Source organism: Carlito syrichta, unplaced genomic scaffold (genome assembly GCF_000164805.1).
Source record: "Carlito syrichta isolate Samal-C Ts95f unplaced genomic scaffold, Tarsius_syrichta-2.0.1 Scaffold305223, whole genome shotgun sequence".
In the NCBI taxonomy this organism is placed as follows: domain Eukaryota; kingdom Metazoa; phylum Chordata; class Mammalia; order Primates; family Tarsiidae; genus Carlito; species Carlito syrichta.
In genome coordinates, this window is record NW_007249319.1 from 436,238 (window position 1) to 459,733 (window position 23,496).

At 35.3% G+C, this 23,496-nt stretch overlaps 1 protein-coding gene across 1 annotated transcript in view; it reads right to left on the reverse strand.

Annotated features, from left to right (window-relative positions):
* The window catches only part of EPHA6 (EPH receptor A6), a 338,000-nt gene that overhangs the window by 115,210 nt on the left and 199,294 nt on the right, over positions 1-23,496 (reverse strand). Inside the window, exon 9 of the mRNA XM_008061379.2 lies at positions 18,897-18,958. Within this exon, the coding sequence (XP_008059570.2) occupies positions 18,897-18,958 (62 nt within the window). The remainder of the gene's footprint in view (positions 1-18,896; positions 18,959-23,496) is intronic.

Genomic DNA, 23,496 nt, shown 5'->3' on the forward strand with positions numbered 1-23,496 from the left:
CAGTTTTTTAATATATTCATAGAATTGTGCAACCATCACCAAAATCAATTTGGGAACATTTTTATCATCCTCCCCAAAAAGTGCATACTTACTGGCAATCACTCCCCACTTCCCTCAACTCTCTCTAAGGCACCCACAAGTCTATTTTCTTTTTTTTTTTTTTGAGTTGGAGTCTCACTCGGTCGCCCAGACTGGAGTGCAGTGGCCGCTCCTGGCCACCGCAGCCTCACCTGCTGGGCTCCGGCGATCCTTCCACCTCAGCCTTCTGATTAGCCAGAATTACAGGCATGCGCTACCACGCCCGGCTGATTTTTTGATTTATTGTAGAGATGAGGTCTCTCTGCTCAGGCGGGCCTCGAACCCGCGGGCTCAGGCAATCCACTCACCTCAGCCTCCCAAAGGCGCGGGATTACAGGCTGAGCCACCGAGCCCGGCTCACAAGTCTATTTTCTATCTTCATAGAGTTGCCTATTCTGGGTATCTCTTAAATGGAATCATACAATATGTGGTGTTTTGTAACTCCTTGCACTTAGTGCAATATTTTCAAGGTTCATTCACACTGTAGCACATATCAGTACTTCATTCTTTTTATTGTGGGATAATTTTCTATTCCTTTTGTTTATTTATTCATCAGTTAGTGAATATCTGAGTTAATTCTAATTTTTGGCTATATAGTAGGTTATTTTTAAAGTTAATTTTAAAGAATATTGTCATCAACATTTGAAGAGACCTGGGATAACTGTTTTCATATCAACCACAAGGCAATCAGGGTTCTAATAACGTTGTGGTAGCATTAAAAAAAAAAAAAAGATTTTGGTGTGTGAAAAGAATCTAAACTACTCTTTCCATAGTATGTCCCAGGAGTGTACACTGCAGTATATTTATTTCTAATTCACTTGGCCAAGACTTTTACACAGACCCGTGAAGTCAAAACTATTTTTTGCACTAAGTCGTGCATCTGACTTTTTTTCACTAGGTTGATATTTGCACCAATGGTACGAAACTCTGATGGGTATAACTGCAGAAGCCTTAACAGGAGTCGAGGCAGAAGCACCCAAGGCCAAATTGTAGTTGGAGTCCCATATTCTTCTCAGTCACATGCACTCACAGACAGAAATAAAAAGGCAGTTTCTCTTAAAAATATCCTTGGTGAAGCAGTAAAACGTATTAATTTCATTAAGTCTTGATCCCTGGTTACACAGTCTCAGGATCAAACCCCCCCCCACCCCCGTGAGAAAGAGAAGAAAGCAGGATTGAGCAGCAGCAGGGATTAAAGTGCCACACATTCACCACAAAGGCCTTCCTTTGTCCCATGGGATGTTCTGGGTCTGAGTTAACTTTTCAGGGTTGGCCCAATTTGAGGAAAAAAGACTGGATCCATTATCAATCAATCATTGGATTCAGGCTGCCCTGTAAAGAGGTCATGGCCACGGGTGCCATGGCTTTCTCCAGTCAAGGTCATTTCTTAGGGAGGGACTCAACTAAGAGCTGTCAGTGTACAAGACACCAGAAGCTGTAGGAAAATGGGAGTTGATCCTGAGAGCTCTCCTAATAAAGTTCCTGCATGTGAATCCCTTTCCCAGGGAACCCAACTCGTGACAGCTATCTATCTCTCTATTTCTGTCAATCGTCTACCTACCTACATCTATCTACTATCATCCATCATTCACCCAACCATCCATTCATTTAAAGGTACTTGATGGAACAAAAGCTCCAAAAATAGTTCTGTATTCTTTTGGGAACGCATATCTCCATTTCTGCCACACTTTTTTAAGAAAAAAATGACTAACATTCATTAAACACTATGAACCAGTCACAGTCTAGGCTCTCTGCAGGCATTATCTCACTTAATCCTCCAAATAATGGTTTGAGGTACGTGTAGTTATCATCATCATCTTGTAGATGACCAGACTGAATGACAAAGAGATGTAATAACCTAGTAAATGGTGAAGACAGGATTTGAATACAGGTAATCTAATTCCAGAACCTGCATTTTTATCTAATGAAGTTGTTGGAAAAAGAGTTGGACCAAACTTCACCTCACTCTGGGCTAGATTGAACAGCAAAATTGGGCATAATAAAGCAATGTCTAGAAAACCTCTGAGACCAATAATATATGTCTGCCTGAGATGAACAGCCCTATTTATTCCTACATGAGTATGTTACATATCTATGTCTCTACAGATGATTTTGTTTTATTCAAATAAAATCTGTGTTTTCTTTCCCAGTCCTTGTCAGTATAACTTCTGTAAGTTTGGTTTAGGACATACTGGTTTCCTTGAATATGGTAGATGGTTAATAAACAGTGACCATATTAAATAACCTTTGATACTATCTTGTAGTATACTAATTGCTATTGCTATATATTCCTATTGTCTTTATAAGATCGTTTTCTTTCTTAAGGTAGGATATGGCCTTCATTCCCTTTATGTAACAGCTACATTATAGCATCCACTACACAGCCATCCATTGTGTCAATGTGTGGCAAATATTAATTCAAATTGAATTGTTTATGAGGGGAGGAGAAAAATGTGAGAGCACTGAAATTTAATATCTTTGGGCTTCCTACTGAAGATTAATCAAAACGAAACTATGAATTTTTTCTATGACATATGGTTTCTTCCCAGGAAGGCAGAATCAAATGAAAAAGAGTGAATGTGGCATGTTTACACACTGCATCTCGTAGCATAGTAGCTGGAATTCAGTTTGTCTTCATCCTTCTTTTTGCTCTCTCAGTCTGACTGCTAAGAAACAAGGCGTTTACCCTCTAACTGACAGAAAGGGCGAGGCTGACTGGAAGGCATTTCTGAAAGCTATACATAAAAATGCCTGCTGTCTCTGAAAGCTGCAGGGCTTCATCAGACCCTCTCTTAGACCCTGGAGTACACAGGATCCATCAGATTTGAGCGGTCCCTGGCATGCCACATTGTCTGTGCTGTAACACAAGTGCTTCACGATGGTTTTCAAGGCTGTGCCTCCTGGGAGTATCCCACAGATATGTTAAGCTTCTCAGGGTCCATTCATCTTAGGCTGAGCTCAAGTACTTATCCGAGTTTAGGACAAATGTATGATCTGAGTGTCATGCTGTCCTGAACCCATCGCATTATTGTCTAACAAGGTTTTCTATGAAAACACAAATCTCACCCTGTGACTCATTTAAAACCCTCCACTGATCTTCAGTGACAGAATAAAATGCAGTGTCTTTAGCATGGCTACTAAGACCTTACTTCTTTAGTCTCATGTCCTTATTCTGCTTTAATCTGTGTATGTGTGTGTTCAACTCCTAGAACGTGTTATTTTATGTCTAATGTGCTTTGTCTGCACAGTTCCCTCTCCCAGGAATGTCATTCCAGTCTCTGTTGCTTGAGATTTTTGTGACATGTAACACCTCTTCTAGAAGGCCCTTGCTGAATCCCCAGGTTCATTCTTTCAAACCATGCTCATTGAGTATCTACTGTGGATCAATTTTCGCTGTAGATGCCAGAGGTCAACATGGGAAGCAAAACAGAATGAAAGGTGACTGCTCCAATGGTACCTACATTTAATTGGAAGCAGAGAAGTAGAAAATAAGCAGGTAGAGAGTAAATGAGATCATTTTGAATAATGCTGAACTACAAATAAAATGGAGTGATATGAAAAAGAATGGCTGATGGAGCCTGCAGAGAGTTCCCTGCATGCACATATGGCTTAAATGAGCACTAAGTATGGCTTGCTTGAGAAATGAAGGTCAGTGAAGCTGAGGCCTGATGAGTAGGGGGAGAGTAAAGGGTATTGGGGTTGAAAGAGGCTAAATCAGGTGGGGCCTTGTCAGCCATTATAAAGAGCTTGAAATCTCTTCTAAATGTCATGAGAAGTTAGAGAAGAATTTTAACTTCTTTTTAACTATTGAAGAGTGATATACTTTGGTTTGCATATATAGATTGGAAATAGAAAGATCAGTTTGGAAGCCATTAGAGTAACATAGGAGAGAGAGAGACTGATGGCTTGGATCAAGTTTGAGGTCGATTTTAGAGGCAAAGCCAAGTTGCACTAAGTTTCTCTCCCTGTTGCTCTGAAAGCACCCTGTCTCAATCAACGTTGCCTAAAAGCAAACATGTATGGGTTTGTCTCTCCCACTGGCTTGAACATATCTTGTTGAGGGCAATGAGCATGCTTTGCCTTGTTCATCCTTGTAATCCCAGGGCCTGGCACTATGCCTGGCACACAGTAGGTATTTAATAAATAGACTCTGGATTGAACTAGACTGAATTTGTTTACTTTTTCCTTAGAGGAGTGAAGCTTTTCAAACTTTCAGTATATTCTTGAAGTAATTTTTTAAATCAAAAGTCATATTTGTTAATGGAGATTCTCAGTAAAGATCATGAGTGAACTATAAATATTGAAGTATTGACTACATTTGCAGTCATCTCCACTTTTGAGGGTAAGACTCTGATTATGTCTACCAGATATTTATACTTTTGCTGCAGAGTGAGGAAAATGAAGCTAAATACCTTATATAAATTTCTGCTGTATTTCTTTCTAGATTTTCACTGGAGAATTAGTGATGTCAAGACAACCCACCGGATAGCCTTAGAGACTATCAAAGATCTGTGGCCCATAATATAAATCACTATCCTCAAACTTTTTTGCTGAAAAATGTGCAATACACTTTATGTGAAGCAGATAATTCTAGTGATTCAGTGTCCTAAAAAGGTTAAATATGAGTGATAAGCCCAGTTGATGATAAGCTGTTATTCTTGAGTAGAATTAATAAAAATTGCACATCATTCGTTTACCAAACCTTTACGGAGGGTCCAATTCACAATGCAGTGTCTTGGTTACCTACAATAAATAAACATTCACAGACTCCTTAGAAATCTGGTGGAATGAACACTATTGAATTCAGTAATGAAAGTTTAGTCCGTACCTATATCAAAAGACTTTTGGGTTCATTAACCATGAGTTATAAGAAATGGCATTAGCCTTTCAAAACAGAATGACAAAAAGAGAAGGCTTAGCTGAAGCCTCGTAAAATTGTTACTCCCAACATCTGTCTTGAGCTATAAAATGGCTATCCAGGAAATGGTATACAAAAGACCAAGGTATACCAACAGTGGACCCTGAAAGCCTCTTGTTCCTCTGTTTTTTTGTGCTGTTAGAGGTCTTTCTGGAAAAAAAAAAAAAAAAGATGTCAGAAATGCAAGAGATTCATAAGAGACAAAAGATGAGCATCTATGAAGGGTTGCAAAAACAGAGGAGCTGGCCTTTGGTTTCTTGCTTTCCTTTGGTCCAAAAATATACTATCTGCATGCTTCCACTTCTTTTTGCTTTGCTACCCGAAATTCCACTACTGTATTAAAATTCTATTTGGGTTTACAAATGCATGGAAAAGAAACTCATTTGGATGAATTCAGAACAGTATTTGTGAGTCCACATAGTAGCATAAGTTCGTCTAACTTTATTTCCAACTAAAATCTGTGTCAATGAGAAAAATGTAAACTTAGATTAGGATGGGGAGGGTGTGCAGGTTACAGGGGATTTTAGAAGGTGGAAAAAGACCTAGCCTGGGGGTAAAAGGGGACAGGGCAGATGTGCGGTTACCGCATGGATTTCTCACGATACAAGCTGAATATTTGAGAACCTGAAAAGTGGACATGAAGAAAGAGGTAGATGATACAGAAGAATTGCCTTAAAAATTTTTTTGCCCAGGGCAAGTCATGTAGAGGGAAGGAAAATACACTTTTGTTATTTTTGAAGGAAACTTCCAGTCCTCTTTCCTATGGGAAGTTACATCGTTTAGTTGTCGTCTGTGTTAAAGAAGCTTTTATGGAGCTGCCCAGGGACGTCAGCAATATCTTTAAAAGAAATATTTATGGGAAAATGCATTCTGAGTTCTGAACAATTGATTTATAAATGACTTTGCAGAAAACAGTCCTTGGAGGATTACTTCTATAACTTAAGTTTAAAGTTAAATTTCAGTTTTTACGTGTTTCTAAATCTCAAAGCTGACTATGCTATGACTTTAAAAGTGTTCTTGAATTTGAAAAAGAAATGACTAGGGTTATTTATAGATTTGGAAAGACCAAATCACTCTTGTCTTAACATAACCATTGAATTAATGAGTCAATTTCTTTTTACTGAAAACTGTCTTGGTTCTTGTGGTCGCCCTAGTTGGAAATCTTATTATAATACTTATTAAATTCTTCAAAACTCTTTCTCTTATAGTCATCATGGATTTTGAACTTAAGCTAAGCAGAATTATATATTTAGTTATAGACGAGAGAGGCCACCAAGAGGGAAATTGGAAATTACAATAATAACAAAACTAAAAATTGTCATTTCTACTATACCTAAGCATCTAGAAGAAAAGTAGATATGGATTTGTGAAACACAGTAGTTGGGTTTTAGAATTACATTTTAACAGCTAAAGATGCATCCAAATATAATATAGCTTTATCTTACAAAGCTTACTATTGAATTTGTTTAATTTTTTTTCGCTTAGGTTTGTATGAAAGTAATCTACATTAGCTACTGTGTGCTGTATTTATATAAAGTAAAAAATAAAGTTGCTTTGGCTAGCATTTGGGACAGTGTGTCACAGAGTGTCATCATCTTGATGAAGCATTATTAGATTATATCAGCATTACCCAGGGAAATTTTTGTAGGATGTATCTGTGTGTATCTGTATAGGGGTCTGGTAAAATCACTCTAGGATGGTGATTTTGGTTTTCAGGCATGATTGAAAATCACAAGTTTAGGGTCTAATATTCAGTTCTTTAAATCCAAATCTCCTGTATGGTCCAAATGGGATAGGACTGACCATAGAGGAGTTCCGAAAATATACATAGAATTTCCCTATATATCAGTATAATTATAAATGACATACAATTTAAAAATCAATATAAAGCACTGTATGCAAAAGAAGAATTAATAGGAATTATAAAGCACAGTTTAATGGTACTAGGTAATACAGGTGACATGCCACATTAAAGTTGTAAAATGTTTACAGAGATAAGTTCAGGCTGTTGAATACTGTTGATCTAACTTCTAATTATAAATAGAAATTCAGTCATCCACACACTTGGTTCTAAGTGCACCATACTCTTATATGTTTGTATGTCTGGTGTCACATTATTTTTAGAATAATAGTAGCATTGACACAGGTATAATAAATAATAACATTCTTCTGCGAAATTTCAAATATTTTTCTCTTAAAAATGTCATTAAGATGTATTTCAACTACAGCTTTTATAGCTTAAAAACAGATATTGGTGGGTAAATGCAATTTTATTTTTTTCTACTGGCAAATATAAAAAGAATGTGCAGCAGATTAATTTCACTCATATGTTGGCACAAATATAACTACACTCACAATTTACAAGAAAAGTGTGCTAATAAAATAGAGCTCTCGTTATTAATAAATAACTAGCATAAGGTAAAATGCCGTCTTTACTAGATTTATAATTTGAGCACATAAATATTTAAAAGATCCCTTTAATTTTTTAAATTAATATTTGCTTTGCATTTGCTCAAGGAAATTCTTCAAGTGCCTCACATTGCTTTTGAAATGCTGATATGCATTTATATGTATTATTTAAATACTCATATTCTTGAAGTATATCTTAATTTTTTTTAAATGGCTAAAAATTAAAACTATTTTTAGCCACCTAAAAAATCCGACCAGGAAGTAGCTGACAATTTAACAACTCTTAGAGACATCTTCTGAAATATAATGATAATAGATGACATTATGGATAACTCACGTGCCAGACATTGTTCTAGGACTTTTATGTCTATAAGTCATTTCATACTGTACTACTCACAATTACCTTAGGTTATTGCCTATTATTGACCTTATTTTGTGGATGAGGATTGTCCTTGAATCTTCTGTTTCTTTTACACATTTATCTAATCCACCAGAAAATTCTATTGACTCTATTTTCAAAATATTTCACAGAATCTGATCACATCCCATCAACTCCACTCCAACTATCCTTGTCTAAGTTATCATGCTCTCTTGGTTGGATTACTGCAAATGCCTCCTATTTTCCCTGCATACATTTGTGCCTCACTTCTCTTCCCAATACTGTAACCAAAGAGATCCTTTTAAATTACAGGAGTTGGTTCTTCACATCATGCCTCTAGTACAAACCTTACAATGGCTTCCCTCATTACCCAGAGAAATGTCAAAGTCCTAACGGCCTCCAAGGCCTCATTTCAGCCAGATTGGTGGCATACTGGACTCAAATGGGAGAACTTTTGATAAATATTGATGTGTGTGTCTCATCCCAGGAGATTCTGATGAGAATCTGATTCTCAATTGTTCTGGGGTGCAGCCTGGAACTCGAGATTGATAAAAGGTCTTCAAATTAAATGACTAAAATGTACAGCCAAGAATGAGAATCATCGCTGTCCAAGATCTGTGCTTCTTTCTGTCTCCATCCACTGTCTGACACCATCCTCTATCATCTTTCTTCTTATACATCTACTCCAGTCATAATTATAGGATAACTTCATATCTTATTATCTTAACTGCAAAGTAAAAGGATCATGCTTAATGATTATGAAGAGACAACAGGCATAATTTGGCATTGTCTTAGGAAAAACAGACATATTGTCATCAAACATAAAGACTTATTTGAAGTTCAATAGAAATAAAACCTCCCCACCTCAGAGCATTGGCACTTACTACTTCTATTCCTTAGAATATTTTCCCTCAGGTATCTGTTTGATTTGCTCCCTTACTTTTTTTCTGACATTTACTCAAATGCCACTTTTCAGTGAGACCATCCCTGTCCACAAAATTTAATCCTGAAACTCATTTTTAACCCCACCTTCCTTTCCCACACTTTATTTTTCTCCACAGTAATAATTCCATTTGGTGTACCATATATTTTGCTAAATTTTTTATCCATTCGCTAGAAGTTTAATTTCTATTTTGCCTACTTGTGTATTCCAAGCTCTAGAATGGTACCTGTCCCGCTGTAGTCTATTAATACATACATGTGCAAAAGATAAATAAATAATTTATCAGCTCTTTGGCATTGGGCAAGTTCCCTAACTTGCTTTGCTTTAGTTTTGTCATTGGAAAATGGGGAAAGTTACAATAATTACTTCATAGTGCTGTCGTAAGCAATAAGTAAGCTAATGCATGGAACTGACATAAAGCCTGACTCACGGGAGGCATATATAAATGTTAGTTATAATAGTTAATTAAACATATTAATAGTCATTAATATTCACTTTCACATCAGTCACTAGCTCCCAGATGGGCACTTGGAAATGGTCATTTCTGAAACTGCCTCACTTCAGAAATCTGCAAAGCAAATTTAGTGTTGTGTTGGTAAACCTACTCTCTGGAGAAAAATAAAACAAAAATGTCCTTATTTGTAGCTTTGCCAAGTTCTGTGGTGAAAATACTCCTATCATGGCAAATTTCAAACTACTAAACGTTTATCAACCAACACCTGCAAACTGGTATGATCTGGCTCTAGTAAACATTGCCAGTATTCCACTTCTGGCTATGTTCTGCTTTTCCTTCAGCTCTTTTACCTTCATATACAACTTTACTTGCTTTTCTACCCAATAAAGTCTTTCAGCCCATACAATTTTGAGTTATGTCTAGTCTATCAGATTCTTCATCTAGCATGAACTCATTGGTTGCTTACCTGGAAGAGCCTTTCATTACCACTCTCAATTCCCTCTTAGCATCTTTGTTTTTCTGTTGTATCTGATCTACAAATTATAGCCTCCATTATCTTATATTTGAGGAGCTCTTATATTTCACTCTTATATTTGAGGAGCTGTTTGTGTAGAAAATCACATAAGTATGCACATCACTTCTATAGCACATTTATGTTCTCCAAAATCAGCTGAAAGGTCAGCATGACTAGCTCATTATTTTCTCCAGGACCAAAGACGAGGACTGGCAGGTATGGAGAAAGAATGTATATAATTAATGCAAATAACTGGTCCGGCAGGCCAAAAGATCTCTCCCTGGCTACTTATTGCCTATCATTCAAACCTTTGGTAAAGGCTTTTAGTTGGTTATACTAACTGGGGCCCTGAACAGTTACTAGCGTAGAACTTGTTCTTCATAGTCCAGTGTTTTAATGATTTTATCGATAATTATTCCAAACATTCACCTCAAGTGGAGGCAGCAAGGTATTATTTCCTTTAATCCATGCTTGTCAAAAGTCTATCTAGATCCACAGCACACAGTCCCTCAAGTCTTGAAAAATGCATCTGCTGTCTAAAGTCAATCTTCCACCAGGATCTTTGATTTTATACATTTCTATTTCATGAAATACTTTGCCTTATCAATTTATTTTCTTTCATTCCTCTCTCCTCCTCCTCTTCTCCTCCTCCTCTTCCTCCTCCTTCTTCTTCAGGGTATATGTTGTTTAAAGTTTCTTCTATTTAAAAAAAACCTTGATTTTAAGATACAACAATCACACTCAGTAACACAACTAATAACAGACTAGAAAGAACATAAGTAAGAACATAAGTAAGAAAAGAGAGAACTTTAATGACAGAGTAAACCAACTAGATCTCACAAATGTACATACTCTATCCAATGAGAACAGAATACACATTACTCCCAATTTCATGAGACATTTTCTTGGATAGGCCATATGGTAGGACATAAATTTGAAGATGAATTCAATAGAGAATAAGGAAAAACAACAGAGAAAACCAACAAAACCAAAAGTTGGTTTTTCAAAAAGATCAACAAAACTAACAAAATTTTAGCAAGATTGACCAAGGAAATTGGAAAGAAGACTGAAATTACTAAAATTAGAAATGACATGGGCATTACTACCAATTCTACAGAAATAAAAAGGATTATGAGAGTACTATGAACAACTGGGTAACCTAGATGAAATAGAAAAATCCCTTAAAAGTCAAGATTAAATCATGAAGAAATAGAAAAATCCAAATAGACCAATAACTAGCAAGGAGATCGAATCAGCAATCAAAATCTTTTACAAAGAAAAACTCTGAACTTGATGGTGATGGCTTCATTGATGAAGTCTATCGAACATTTCAAAACGAACACCAATCCTTCTCAAATATTCCTAAAAAACTGAAAAGAAAGGACACTTTGATTCATTCCGTGATGTTTTAGCATTATCCTAAACTAAAGCCTGACAAAGATACGACAAGAAAAACACACAAACAAAAAACTGCCAACAATATCTCTTATAAACATCGATGCAACAATTCTCAGCAAAATACTAGCAAACTGAATTCAGCAGCACATTAAAGGATCATCTATCATGACCAAATGGAATATATTCATGGAATGTGAGAATGATTTAAATATGATAACTGTTCAATGTAATTAATCACATTAGGTGAATGAAGGGAACAAACCCACATGACATTTGACAAAATTCAGCACTTTTTATAATAAAAAAAATAAACAAACTAGGAATAGAAGAAAATGACTTCACCACAATACAAGCTGTATAAGGAAAATCCTGTACGCTGTTGGTGGGAACATAAACTAATCTAACCTCTGTGCAAAACAGTGTGGCAATTTCTAAAAGAATTAAAAACTGTGATTCCATATAATCCAGCAATCTCTCTCCTGAGAAAATACCCAGAGGAACATAAATTGCTCTACCAAAAAGTCACCTGCACATACATGTTTATTGTTATACTTTTCACAATAGCAAAAACATGCAACTAACCCATATGCCTATCAAAAGTGGACTGTGTAAAGAAAATGTGGTACATATACATGATGGAATATTATGCGGCCATAAAGAAGAATAAAATCACGGACTGCACAGCAAATTGGATGGAGTTGGAGATTGTATCACAGAAGCAACTGAATACTGCATGTTTTCACTCATAAGCAGGCCCTGATCACTAGTCACATTAGCACAAAGATGGGCTCGGCAGTCATGGTGCACAGGTAGGGAAGGGAGGGATGGAAGGAAGGAAAAAGGAGGGCATGTGGCAACACAAAGGGTACCTGGTCCACCACCAGGGGGAGACAGGGCCAGATAGAACCCCAAACTTCACCTGCACGTGGCCTACGTATGTTTCAAACCCTCACTTGTACCTTGCAACTCTAAAATAAAAATAAAATAAAGAAAATCCATAGTGGACATCATACTCAACAGTTAAAGGCCGAAAATCGGTCTTTAGATGATTAGTTTAACTGTTCTAAGATCAGGACAGGGGAAAGGATGCTACTTTCACCATTTCTATTCAACATAGTACTGGAAATTCTAGTCAGGGTAATTAGGCAAGAAAAATAAATAAATGGCAGCCAAACTGGAAAGAAAAAAAAAAAGTAAAATTATCTTTATATTCACAGATCATACTGTCTTATGAGTAGAAAACCCTAAAGATTTCACAAACACGCAAAAAATGTAGCTGGATACAAAGTCAACCACAAAAATCAGTTGCATTTCTATACATTAACAATGAGCAATGTGGAATGGAAATTAAGAAAATAATTACATTTTAATTATATCAGAAGATAACCAAAGAAGCAAAATGCTAATGTAATGAAAACTACAAAACATTACTGAAAGAAATTAAGACATAACCGAATGAAAAGACATTCATATTCATGGAATGGAAGTCTTAACACTGTTATGTTGTCAATATTATCCAAAGAGATCTATAGATTCAATAAAATTGTTATCAAAATTCCACCAACTTTTTTTTTTTGCAGAACTAGAAAAAATCCACCTGAAAATTCATATGATATTTCAAGGACCTTAAACAGTCAAAAGTATATTAATAAAAAACAAAACCGGAAGACGTACGTTTCCTGATTTCAAAACTTAGTATAAAGCTGCAATAATTAAAACACTGTGGTACTGGCATACAGATAGACAAATCAATTAATGGAATAGATTAGAGAGCCCAGAAATAAATCTTTGCATGAATGATTGCTGTGGTTTGGATGTATGTGTCCCTCCAAAATTCATATGTTGGAATCCTACAATAAATGTGAGAGTATTAAATGGTTGGGCCTTTGGAAAATTATTAAGTCATGAGCACTCTACCCTCTTGGATGGGATTAGTGCTTTTATAAAAGAGGCTAAAAGAATCACCCTTATTCCTTTTTGCTCTTCTGCTCTTCTATCACATGTGGACACAGATTGTGCCCCTTCCGTCATGTGAAGATGCAGCGAGAAGTGGCCACCTTGGAAGAAGCAGAGTGTAAGCCATTACCAGATCCTGACTAAATCTTCTGGTTCTTTGATCTCGGGCTGCTCAGCTTCCTGAACTATGAGAAATACATTTCTATTATTTATAAATTATTCAGTCAATGGTATTTTGTTGCAGCAGTAACAAAGACGAGATTAAGACAAATAGTCACATGATTTTCCACAGAGATGCCAAGATTATCCAGTTGGGAAAAGACACTCTTTTCAAAAATGGCACTAGAAAAGTTGGATGTCAGCATGCAAAAAAAAAAAAAAAAAATTAAAAAGTTAGATCATTACATAATGCCATATAAAAAATTAACTCAAAATGCATCAAAGATCTAAATGTCAGACCTAAAACTATAAAATTCTAAGAAAACATAGGGCAAAAGCTTCATGACATTGGGTTCAACAATGATTTATTAGATATGACACCAAAGGCACAGGCAACAAAAGAAAAAAAATGGACAAATTGAACCTCATGAAAATTAAAAACTTTTGTGCATCAAAAGACACAGTCAGCAGAGGTAGAAAAGTCACTCAACGAATGGGACAAATATTTGCATGTCATATATATATCTTGTGGGATTAACATCCAGACTATATAGAGAACTCCTAAAATGCAACAGCAAAAAAATCAAGCAAACTGATGGAAAAATAGGCAAAACACTTGAATAGATAATTTCATAAGAAAGATATACAAGTGGCCAATAAACACAAAAATATGCTGAAAATTAATTTGGAAAATGCAGGTTAAAACTTCAATGTGATACCACTTCACACCCATCAGGATGGCTACTATTAAAAAAAAACAAAACATAAAACAAAGAAAGACACCTGAAAATTGTGTTAGTAAGGATGTAGATAAATTAAAACTCTTGTATTCTGTTGGTGGGAATGTAAAATGATATAGCCACTGTGGAAAACAGTATGGCAGTCCTCCAGAAAAGAGTGCTGCCATACTGTTAAAAATAGAATTACAATATGACCACCAATTCTCCTTTGGAATATACACTGAAAGGAACTGCAAGCAAGGTGCTGACGACGTATTTGTACACTAATGTTCATAGTAGCATTTTTCACAAGAGCTACCAACCCAAGTGTCTATCCAGATGAATGGACAGGAAAAATGTGGCATATACACACAATGGGGTATTATTTAGCCTTATAAAGGAAGGAGATTCTGACCTATGCTTCAACATGACAAAACTTTGAAAACATTTTGCTAAGTAAAATAAGTCAATCGGAAAAAGACAAATACTGTATGATTTTTCTATGAGGTAGTAAGAGTAGTCATAGAGACAGAAAGTAGAAGAGTGGTTTCCAGGGTTAGGGGAAGAGAGAAATGGGAGTTATTATTTCATGGGTATTATCATTTTAGTTTTGCCCGATGAAAGGCAATCTGGAGATGGATGGTGATGATGGGAACACTTAAATTATATGAATGTACTTAATATCAATGAACTTCTAATACCACTTATAAATGGCAAAGATGGTAAATTTTATGTTACATGTATTTTATCACACCAAAAAATAAAGAAAACTTTGAGTCTTTGTTTTTTTTCAGTCTACTGGCATCTGACTTATCTCTTGCCTTGACATGTCACCTGCTTTTTCCAGAAGAATCATCACCTGCTACTTCCTGTCAGTCTTTCATTCTCGTTTTTTTCTCTCTGAAATCTGGCTTCTGCCTGGGACCAGCCCATTCAATATTCTCATGGACCGCCGAAGAGCTCTTAACTGCTAAATCCCATAGATGCTTTTCAGTCATTATCTTTCAAAATTTCTCCATGCACTTGACACAATTGTTATTTGCTCCTAAAATGCTCTACTCTCTTGTACTTTGGGATTCTCTCTGAACACTCATGCTTAATTGACTTTGGGGACTCCATCCATGCTGCCTCTCAGGTTGGTAGGGCAAAGGTTCCAGCTTTGTTCAACTTGTTTTCTTTCTATAAAAGTTCTTCCTAGGAAATATCATGGGTTTAGTAACTACCTTTATGCTATCAACTCTTAGATTTTTACCTTTAGCCAGTATTTTTCCACTGAGTTTCAGATTTATATTTTGAATTGCTGCCTGGACATTTCATTGGATGCTTCACAGGCATCTCAAATGTGACGTGACCAAAATTAAACCTACCCTTTCCTCCCAATGATCAGTCCATCCTGTCCCGCCTCTCTGTCTTTATTTCAGTTGGTAGCACCACCTTCCACTCACTCTTACTCCCAAACATCCTTTCCCAAATATATTTTGAGTTATCATTTTCTTACTCAATTAAATTCTGCTTGTTTTTTGTCTTTATTAATTTCTCCTAGATTTTTGGTTTATGAATGATACCCTTTTTTATTTTCCCATGTGATTATGTGTTGTAAAAAAATGTGAGAATTTGAGGTATGAACAGAAGGTTACAGCATGAACACAGTATTCAATCTTGAACCAAAATCAGTGGTCTCACATTTTGATATAACTGAACTTTGTGATATGATACAAAATTCACATACAACAAGTGTTAAAATAAAGAAATATTTTTTTGCAGTTAACATGTGACATCTCAAAGATTTAGAGTATTTTAAAACTATTTTTATTTGGCTTACTAGTCAAAATTGTTATAAAAATGGAGGTCCTAAGATTTGGAGCCAAGTAGTTTTCAGGTAAGTGTTTATGTAATCTATGTGTGCCATTGGAGAAAAAACACTCAGGGATGGTGGTCAAGGTTAAAGTTAACTCACACTGGTTTATTTCCTCGGAAAACTTGGAAAATCTGCATTTTGGTGATGCTGTGCCTTCTGGGAAGCTAGGCTGCTGGTCTGCTTGCTAAGTCAGAATGTGTTCAATTTTTAAATGAAAAATACACACATAGTTACACACACATTCCTTCTCTACATACATGTAAACACACACACACACACACACACACACACACACACACACCCCTACACTGCCTTGCTGCCAATATGTATCTGGAAGAATGTCTACAAAGATCCCAAACAGCAGATTTATGAGTCTGGTGCAATATCGCAGCCAGCCAGCCACCAGCACAGGCAGAAGATTGTAATCTTGTACTTAGTTGTGCTACCTCTCCTTCATAATAAAATAGCAAATTGAAGTGATTTTCAAATAGTGTGGGAGACCAAAGGGAAATCTTTCCTGCCTCCACTAAGCACAGAAGGCTATTAATGAGCAGTGGATGGCTTCCCGACTACACAGTGCATTTAGCCACTTCCTCCTTCCTGTGCTCACATAAGCTGCGATTATCAAATTCGAAAGCAGCAGTTTGAAAAATGACTTTGCTTCTGAGAATTTGTGGGCTATATATAATTATATATTTTACTTCTGCTTGCCGGGGGCAGTTGAATGTCTGATATTGACAAAAAGTTTATAGAAGCACTTTGAGCGTCTGGGACCGAAGGGGTATGATTACAAAGAAGGATAAGAATATGAAAGAAGGGTCAGTTGGAAGTATTGACCCTATATTTTCCATACATTGGATTTTTTTTGCATTTTAATCATGGTTTTTAGGAACCTGATGTGCAGAGAGGACATAGACCACATAGAGAGATGGTAGTAGACTTTTATGAAAAAGCAGTATGCCAGTTAATAAAAATAATTCATAGTGTATGAGAGCATAGCTTTCTGAGTTATAGAGACTTGGGTTTGAATCACTACTGTGACATTTGTAATGTGTCTATTCTATATGTTTTACAATAACCAACTCAACCTTTATAACAATTATATGAAGTGAGGTAGGTGCTGTTAATATCTCTATTTTATAGATTGTAAACAGAGGTTCGGAGAACTTGGTAATATTCGTGAGGTCACAGCCCATAAGCAGGAGAGCCAAAATTAGGGGAGATAAGTGTTCAGGTTGCCATAGTAGTTGTAATAGTAGCTACCATCAGTTAAACATAATTAGTTCCTAGACTCTCTGATAATGCCTTAATGGTGCACAATAAGAGCTGAAAAATACTAGTTTTTAAAACATAAAACACCACTTATAAATAAGTAATAGGATGTTCATAAGTAAATCTTTTATTTTATTTATAACATATTGTTGTTTTTAATAACATTTTAATTTCACGATTGAGCAGAATAAAGTGTATAAATTAAGTGAGAAGTTAGTATTTCTCACCTACTTTGCTTGTGGCAATCATGCAACCCCATTTTCAGCAGCAATTTAGATTACCTACTATAGTACTTGCCAGTATATTCTGCTTTAGGCTATAGCTGATACCAAAAAAACAAATAAAGAAATAAGGAAGAAAAGAAAAGGAAAACCAACCCATCCCAAGCATCATTAGATAATGAGTCATTTTGATATGCATCTGATAAAAATGAGTTTTTGAGACAAACAAAACGGAAGGGTATAAGTATACATGCATTTCAAGAACTACAGGTGGTCCTGATAAATTATACTAAAATAATTTAGAGCAGCTGAAATGAACACACGCTATAAAATAATACCTTCTGAGAATAACTACAGAAGAGAACAAACAGTTCCTGTCCCCAAAACACCTTTGAATTTCATTTTGCCTTAAAGAGTGCACTTGGTTGAGAGTACACTGCACAAGTGGTATTGCTCTATAATAACCTGATGATTTTGCTGAATTCAGCTTCCTGTATTGAATCTGGACATCACGTCCAGTCACAGTGTCAATGTATCATCACTGCTAACATCAAGAGAAGCTAGAAGAAGAGGGTACAGAACAAAGAAAAATAAATGAAAATGGAATGAAGAGGGAAAGGTGAGATGCAAACAGAACTTGTTCAAATAACATGGGGTAAAAAATGAAGTGAAAAAGGAATGTTTTATTTTTACATGAAAATAAAGAAGAAAAGTAATACAACACATTCCCAATGACAAAGTCCAATCATTTTGTAAGCAAGAAAAACGGTTATGTCTCTGTAGATAGAAAGTTAGATTAAGGAATACAGTAGCATGAAAATATGTGGCCTTTGCTGGAGATGAAAAATATTGATTATAGTGATTACTTTTTATATTTCATTTTTTTCATTATTAATGATATATTTTTCATAGCATATGGTGGCTTTTAAAATCTTAAGCACATTGTAAATACACTTTGAAATATAACTTCCTGTTGCCTTCTCAGTTTGCTGTCATTTTGTAGCATTGTGTAAAATTCATTATTTTTTGTATATACTATGCTATTAAGGATAAGTCACTTTAAAAATAAAACTTTTAACATTTTTGTTCTAACGTAAATCTCTACTAAAGGAGTTTTATTCTTTCTCCTTTTGCTTTCTGAATAGTCAGCCAAATGAACTTAAAAGAGACAAAGTTGATAGAGCTGGTTTTCTGAAATGAACTTGAGTCACTGTGGCTAAATATAATTCAATTTAAGGAGTTCAGCATTATAAAAAATGCATAAGATATCATCCTAAATATTTATGTAATAAATATTTTTAGGAAAAAACCCAATATCACTATTTAGAATATATACATATGTATATACATACACACACACACACACACACACACACACACACATATATGGCAAGTGAATTTATAGGATAAATCAATTATATTATTAAGTATACCTCCTCCTTCCTTAGAAACACTGTAATGTATCACAGTATCAGGAAAATGAACTCTAGAGAAAATGTCTCTATTCTTCACAGAAAATCCATGAATAACATTATGCAAAAATTAATTTATGATAAATGATTTAAATATAGAGCTCAGAATAGCTTATTTAAATGCCATCAGGAAGAAAACACCTCACCCGCAGAAAGGAGTCTAGGGATCCATTCTCCATATATTCCACCACGATCATTACTGGTCTGCCTGCAAAAGAACAAGAGAACACACAAGGATTAGAGCAATTACAGAATTATGTGCTGCAGTTAAGAGATATCCAGCTGTGGCAGCTAAATTATTTGTATTTTATTAATAGGAATTTCATTTTCCAACCTGCTTCTATAAAAGTACTCATATTATACATGGGCATCTCTATATTTCTGTATAGCACTATTTCCTCTTGAGTTCATAAGAGGGACATGAATTACAATATAAATTACAAAGGAATTAAGCATTTCTTTTCTTAAAGCCCTGCAATTGTTTGTTTAGGCTATGTTCTTTTTGTCCTTTAGTTTTTCCTTAAAAGACAACCAACAAGTAAAACAAGTTTAAGCAGTTACTGTAGCTGCTTCTGCAGTTGTGATAAAACTTCTAAGGTAGTATAACAATTCTGGCTGACTTCCATTAGAGTGGGCATTTCTGAAATAGTCCTCAGGCAAAGCAGAAAGGAGAAATTCATAAGTTCTCTATAGGAAATTATAAACCATCAGTCATAGTCTAATTTTAAGGGGTTTCAAGCAGAAAAATTTTAGTAGATTGATGAATGCTACAAAGTGGATAGGATTTGTAATAGTTCCTGATCATGTCTTCATTGGACATAGATTTGATCAACAGAGCAATGATGGCAGTACATGAAAAATAAGTTACTCTGATTTTGTAGTCTAGTGCAGAAGCTAAGATTAGAAAGTGAACCTCTGTTTACAATCTATAAAATAGAGATATTATTTTTATATTATTTTTTAAAAAAATAATATCATTCCCAATATACCTCTATTAGGTAGAATATTTGACGTAAATAACTTTGATTTAGTTCAAAGAAGAGAATGCATTTTTTTCTGCCCTATTGCCCAAGTTTAAAAGATAAATTCATTTCAGATGAAGGGGAAAGGCTATTCACCAGAAATAAGCATATATGACATATTTACTTTTTACTTCTATATTTCTTGCTGCTTATTGAAATGTTTAGCAATTCAATTTGCACTATGCACCATTTATCCTTACAAACAAAAAGATCTGGAAAGAAATTGTGTGTACCAATGATGAAAATATTAATCTCATTGTAATTCATGTCCCTTTTATGAACTCAAACTCTTGCAGATTAGAAAGGGTGACCATTACAAATTAGTACAATGTATGCAAATGCTAGATTTTACATTTGAATCTATATTTTAAGAAAGATGTGCTAAAGGTTAAATGTAGTAATAAAGTTCCCAATTTATCATACATAAAATTAGAACCCAAAGAAGTTTTCCCTTTGTAGTGAATATTAACTTATATTCTGTAATGTTCCTCAAAGTCGTTAATTTTACCCAAATATGAATAAAGAACGTTATCAGCAATTATTGAAGTCAAATGAACTCTCAGCAGTCTCATGGTTAGGGGCCTAGGGAGAAGATCCAGGTTTCAAACCTGAAAGTTCATCATGGAGTCTTTTATTTGGCCATCGGTTTTGGAGAACTTGGAGATGGGAGACTGATGCTAAGATTTAGGTAGCAATGTGGGGAAAACAAAAGGTCATGCTTGTACTTAAATATAAAAAATTCTCGTCTGGGCTCGGTGGCTCAGCCTGTAATCCCAGCACTTTGGGAGGCCGAGGTGAGTGGATTGCCTGAGCCCGCGGGTTCGAGACCCGCCTGGGCAACTTGACGAGACCTCATCTCTACAACAAATCAAAAAAAAAAAAATTAGCCGGGCGTGGTAGCGCACGCCTGTCGTTTCAGCTACTTGGAAGGCTGAGGCGGAAGGATCACCGGAGCCCAGTAGATCGAGGCTGCGGTGGCCAAAAGCGGCCACTGCACTCCAGTCTGGGCAACAGAGTGAGACTCCAACTCAACAACAACAAAAAAAAAAAATTCTGAGAACAGTATTCCAGTTTAGACGACAATGGATTACGAATGCTAAGGGGAAATATTTGGGTAACGACAGTGCTGATTGCCAGAGGTTTTCTTCCCTTGCCTACAGATTCATACCTTTTAAATATATTTGATCATTATTGCCAGAGGAATACTTTTGGTTAAGAATGCCAGTCTTATTAGAATAAAAAGAGCTTGCAAGCACTGCACTTGTATTGCTACATACCATTATTATTCCTGTTGCACAGATAAGGAAACTGAGGGATAGAAAATTAAACTACTTGTCCAAAGTCAAATAGCTAGTAAATGGCAGCATCAGGCAGTCTGTCTCAGAACTTTAGAGCTTAACCTTTATGCTATGGGTGCCTTTCAGACAGGATTGCTAGTTAAATGCTCCAAGTCTCATGCTGTTAGCCAATCCTCTCCTGTGATGGACCTCATCTTTCCTAACTAGCTTTCGTATCCATTGCTCTACCAGTTTTCACTAATGCTTATGCTTGTTCAATCCTGTCTCCTTTTGCCTCTGCTTCTGGTATTCACCTGCCAGATTTATCTTGTGATTTGCTTCTCTCTCTAATCTCACCACATCATCTCCTTAGAATGTAAACACCACCTCTTCCTTGAAAGTCTCCCACAGCAACATTTCTTATGGTAACATTGTCATCACATCTATTTGTGTTTCTCAAGGTCACTTCCCATAGAGCCAAGATTAGTAGGTGCTTCATATAAACAAGATGGTTTTCCTTACTGATGTCACAATTCCCAAGAAAGTAATACTGAAATATTTCAGCAAGATTCTAATCTATGTGAATACAATGTATTTTGAAATTAGTTTTATCTATAACTCTTTGGGAGACAGTTTAGGTAGTCTCAAAATTCATCAGTGACAGGTTCCATCTTCTCATTAAAAATAATAAAGAATCAAATGAAGACTCCCTGGTTGCCTGTGAATTAGAAGTTTCATATTTGAGCTCTTCATCTTTTGTATTTTGTGCTGTAGCACCAATTAAAAGCAGCTGTTAATTGAACTAAGGAGTTGTATTTTTGGACCTCTGCTGACATCTAACCTGTAATTTTTTTCCTAGTGGTTTTCATAGGGAAGTTAGTTATACTGTTAAGAATATGGGCAAACTTCACAGTCCATTATTATCCTTTATAATCAAGAAAAAAGATAAATATAAAGGGATTTATAAAAATTAGAATGCTAGTCTTTAAGTTACTTTTAGGTGAGAGAAGTAAATTAGTAACAATGGTTTTTTGTCTCCTTTTTCAATATCTAAAAATTGTATATTATTGCCTTTGGAAAATATATTTGCAGGTAATTTATTATCTATCTCTTTCTAAATTTTCAAAATATTTAGTTTATTTCCTTTTGTACAATTTTAGCCAGTTATCTCAAGTGCCTCAAGTCACAGAATAATCCTAGTATTTGCATTGTATTGAAGTCAGTGGACAAACTTAGCTCCTTGAATGTTAGTCAGTTCTCGAAATCCCCAGATCTTTTTTAGAAGTCTCGTGGATTTGATTTAAGAAATCTTCAAAGATGCTTCTACAAGTTGCACAAAGTGAATTTCGTAGATTGTCCTTCATGAATAGCCTAGAAATGGTTATGAATATTTTAAACTCCACTAGAATGAAGATCCTCTAAGGAATCACTTATTTATATTCTGGAGACAGTGAATCACAAACTCTTTTATAGTTCTTTTCTGGTCTAGATAATAACAATTTCTTTTCATTGGGATTTTCAGGAACTACAGACCAACATATATTTTTCAAATACTTCTCATCACTTATGACGATTTCAATAAAGGTGGTGTGGAGAAACTATATGATCATAAGACTATATTTTTCTCATGCTGTTATTAAAGAAAACAAAAGAAAAGCATTCATTAAATGTTCCATAGATACTTTAGAAAAAAGTATTTTGCCAGTCTTTTTTTCCTTCAGAGAATATTTGTGGAAAAATATTTCAGAGATTTAATATTTTCATATAAGTAATGAGTTTGTGCTAGATGTAGCATTTTGTATTAGTTTGGCAATTTCTAATGTGCAGTCAGTAAAATAAAGAATCAAAGCAAATCTCAACAGCCTCAAAACGATTACAGATTTAAATCATTCTAGTTTATTTAACATTCTATCAAGCCTATATTTTGTCTACCAGGCAATAAAATTTTTGGTGATAACTTGCATTGACAGTTTGAATGCCTGTATTTTTTTCCCCTTGGTTGCAACTCAGGAATCTTTGAACCAATTATTTAATCTATTTCTACCTTCCTTTCACATGAATTTAATAAGAAATGAAATATTCTTATCAAAAGATATGGATGACACAATTTAAGCACAGTTATATTATATTAAATAATAGTTTTATTCACATGATAAGTACTAAAATTAAAGAATTACTTTCCTCCTATAGTGCTGCCTGGTGCTTATCAGATCATGTTCCAAATACATCTTGTCCTCAGTGAGTTTAAATCCACACATTTAACATTTCCCTTAAACTTCCTTTTTCTCGTATAACCAACCCCGTCTTAGTTAAAATATCATCATTCATTCGTTATTTGAAGTTCTTTTGTCATACTGGACTTTTCACTTTATCACAGCCCTTTTAGGGTATTCCGTTCTACTGAGTCTCTATAAAACCTATTGTCACCGCCTACATTTTTCCCTTGT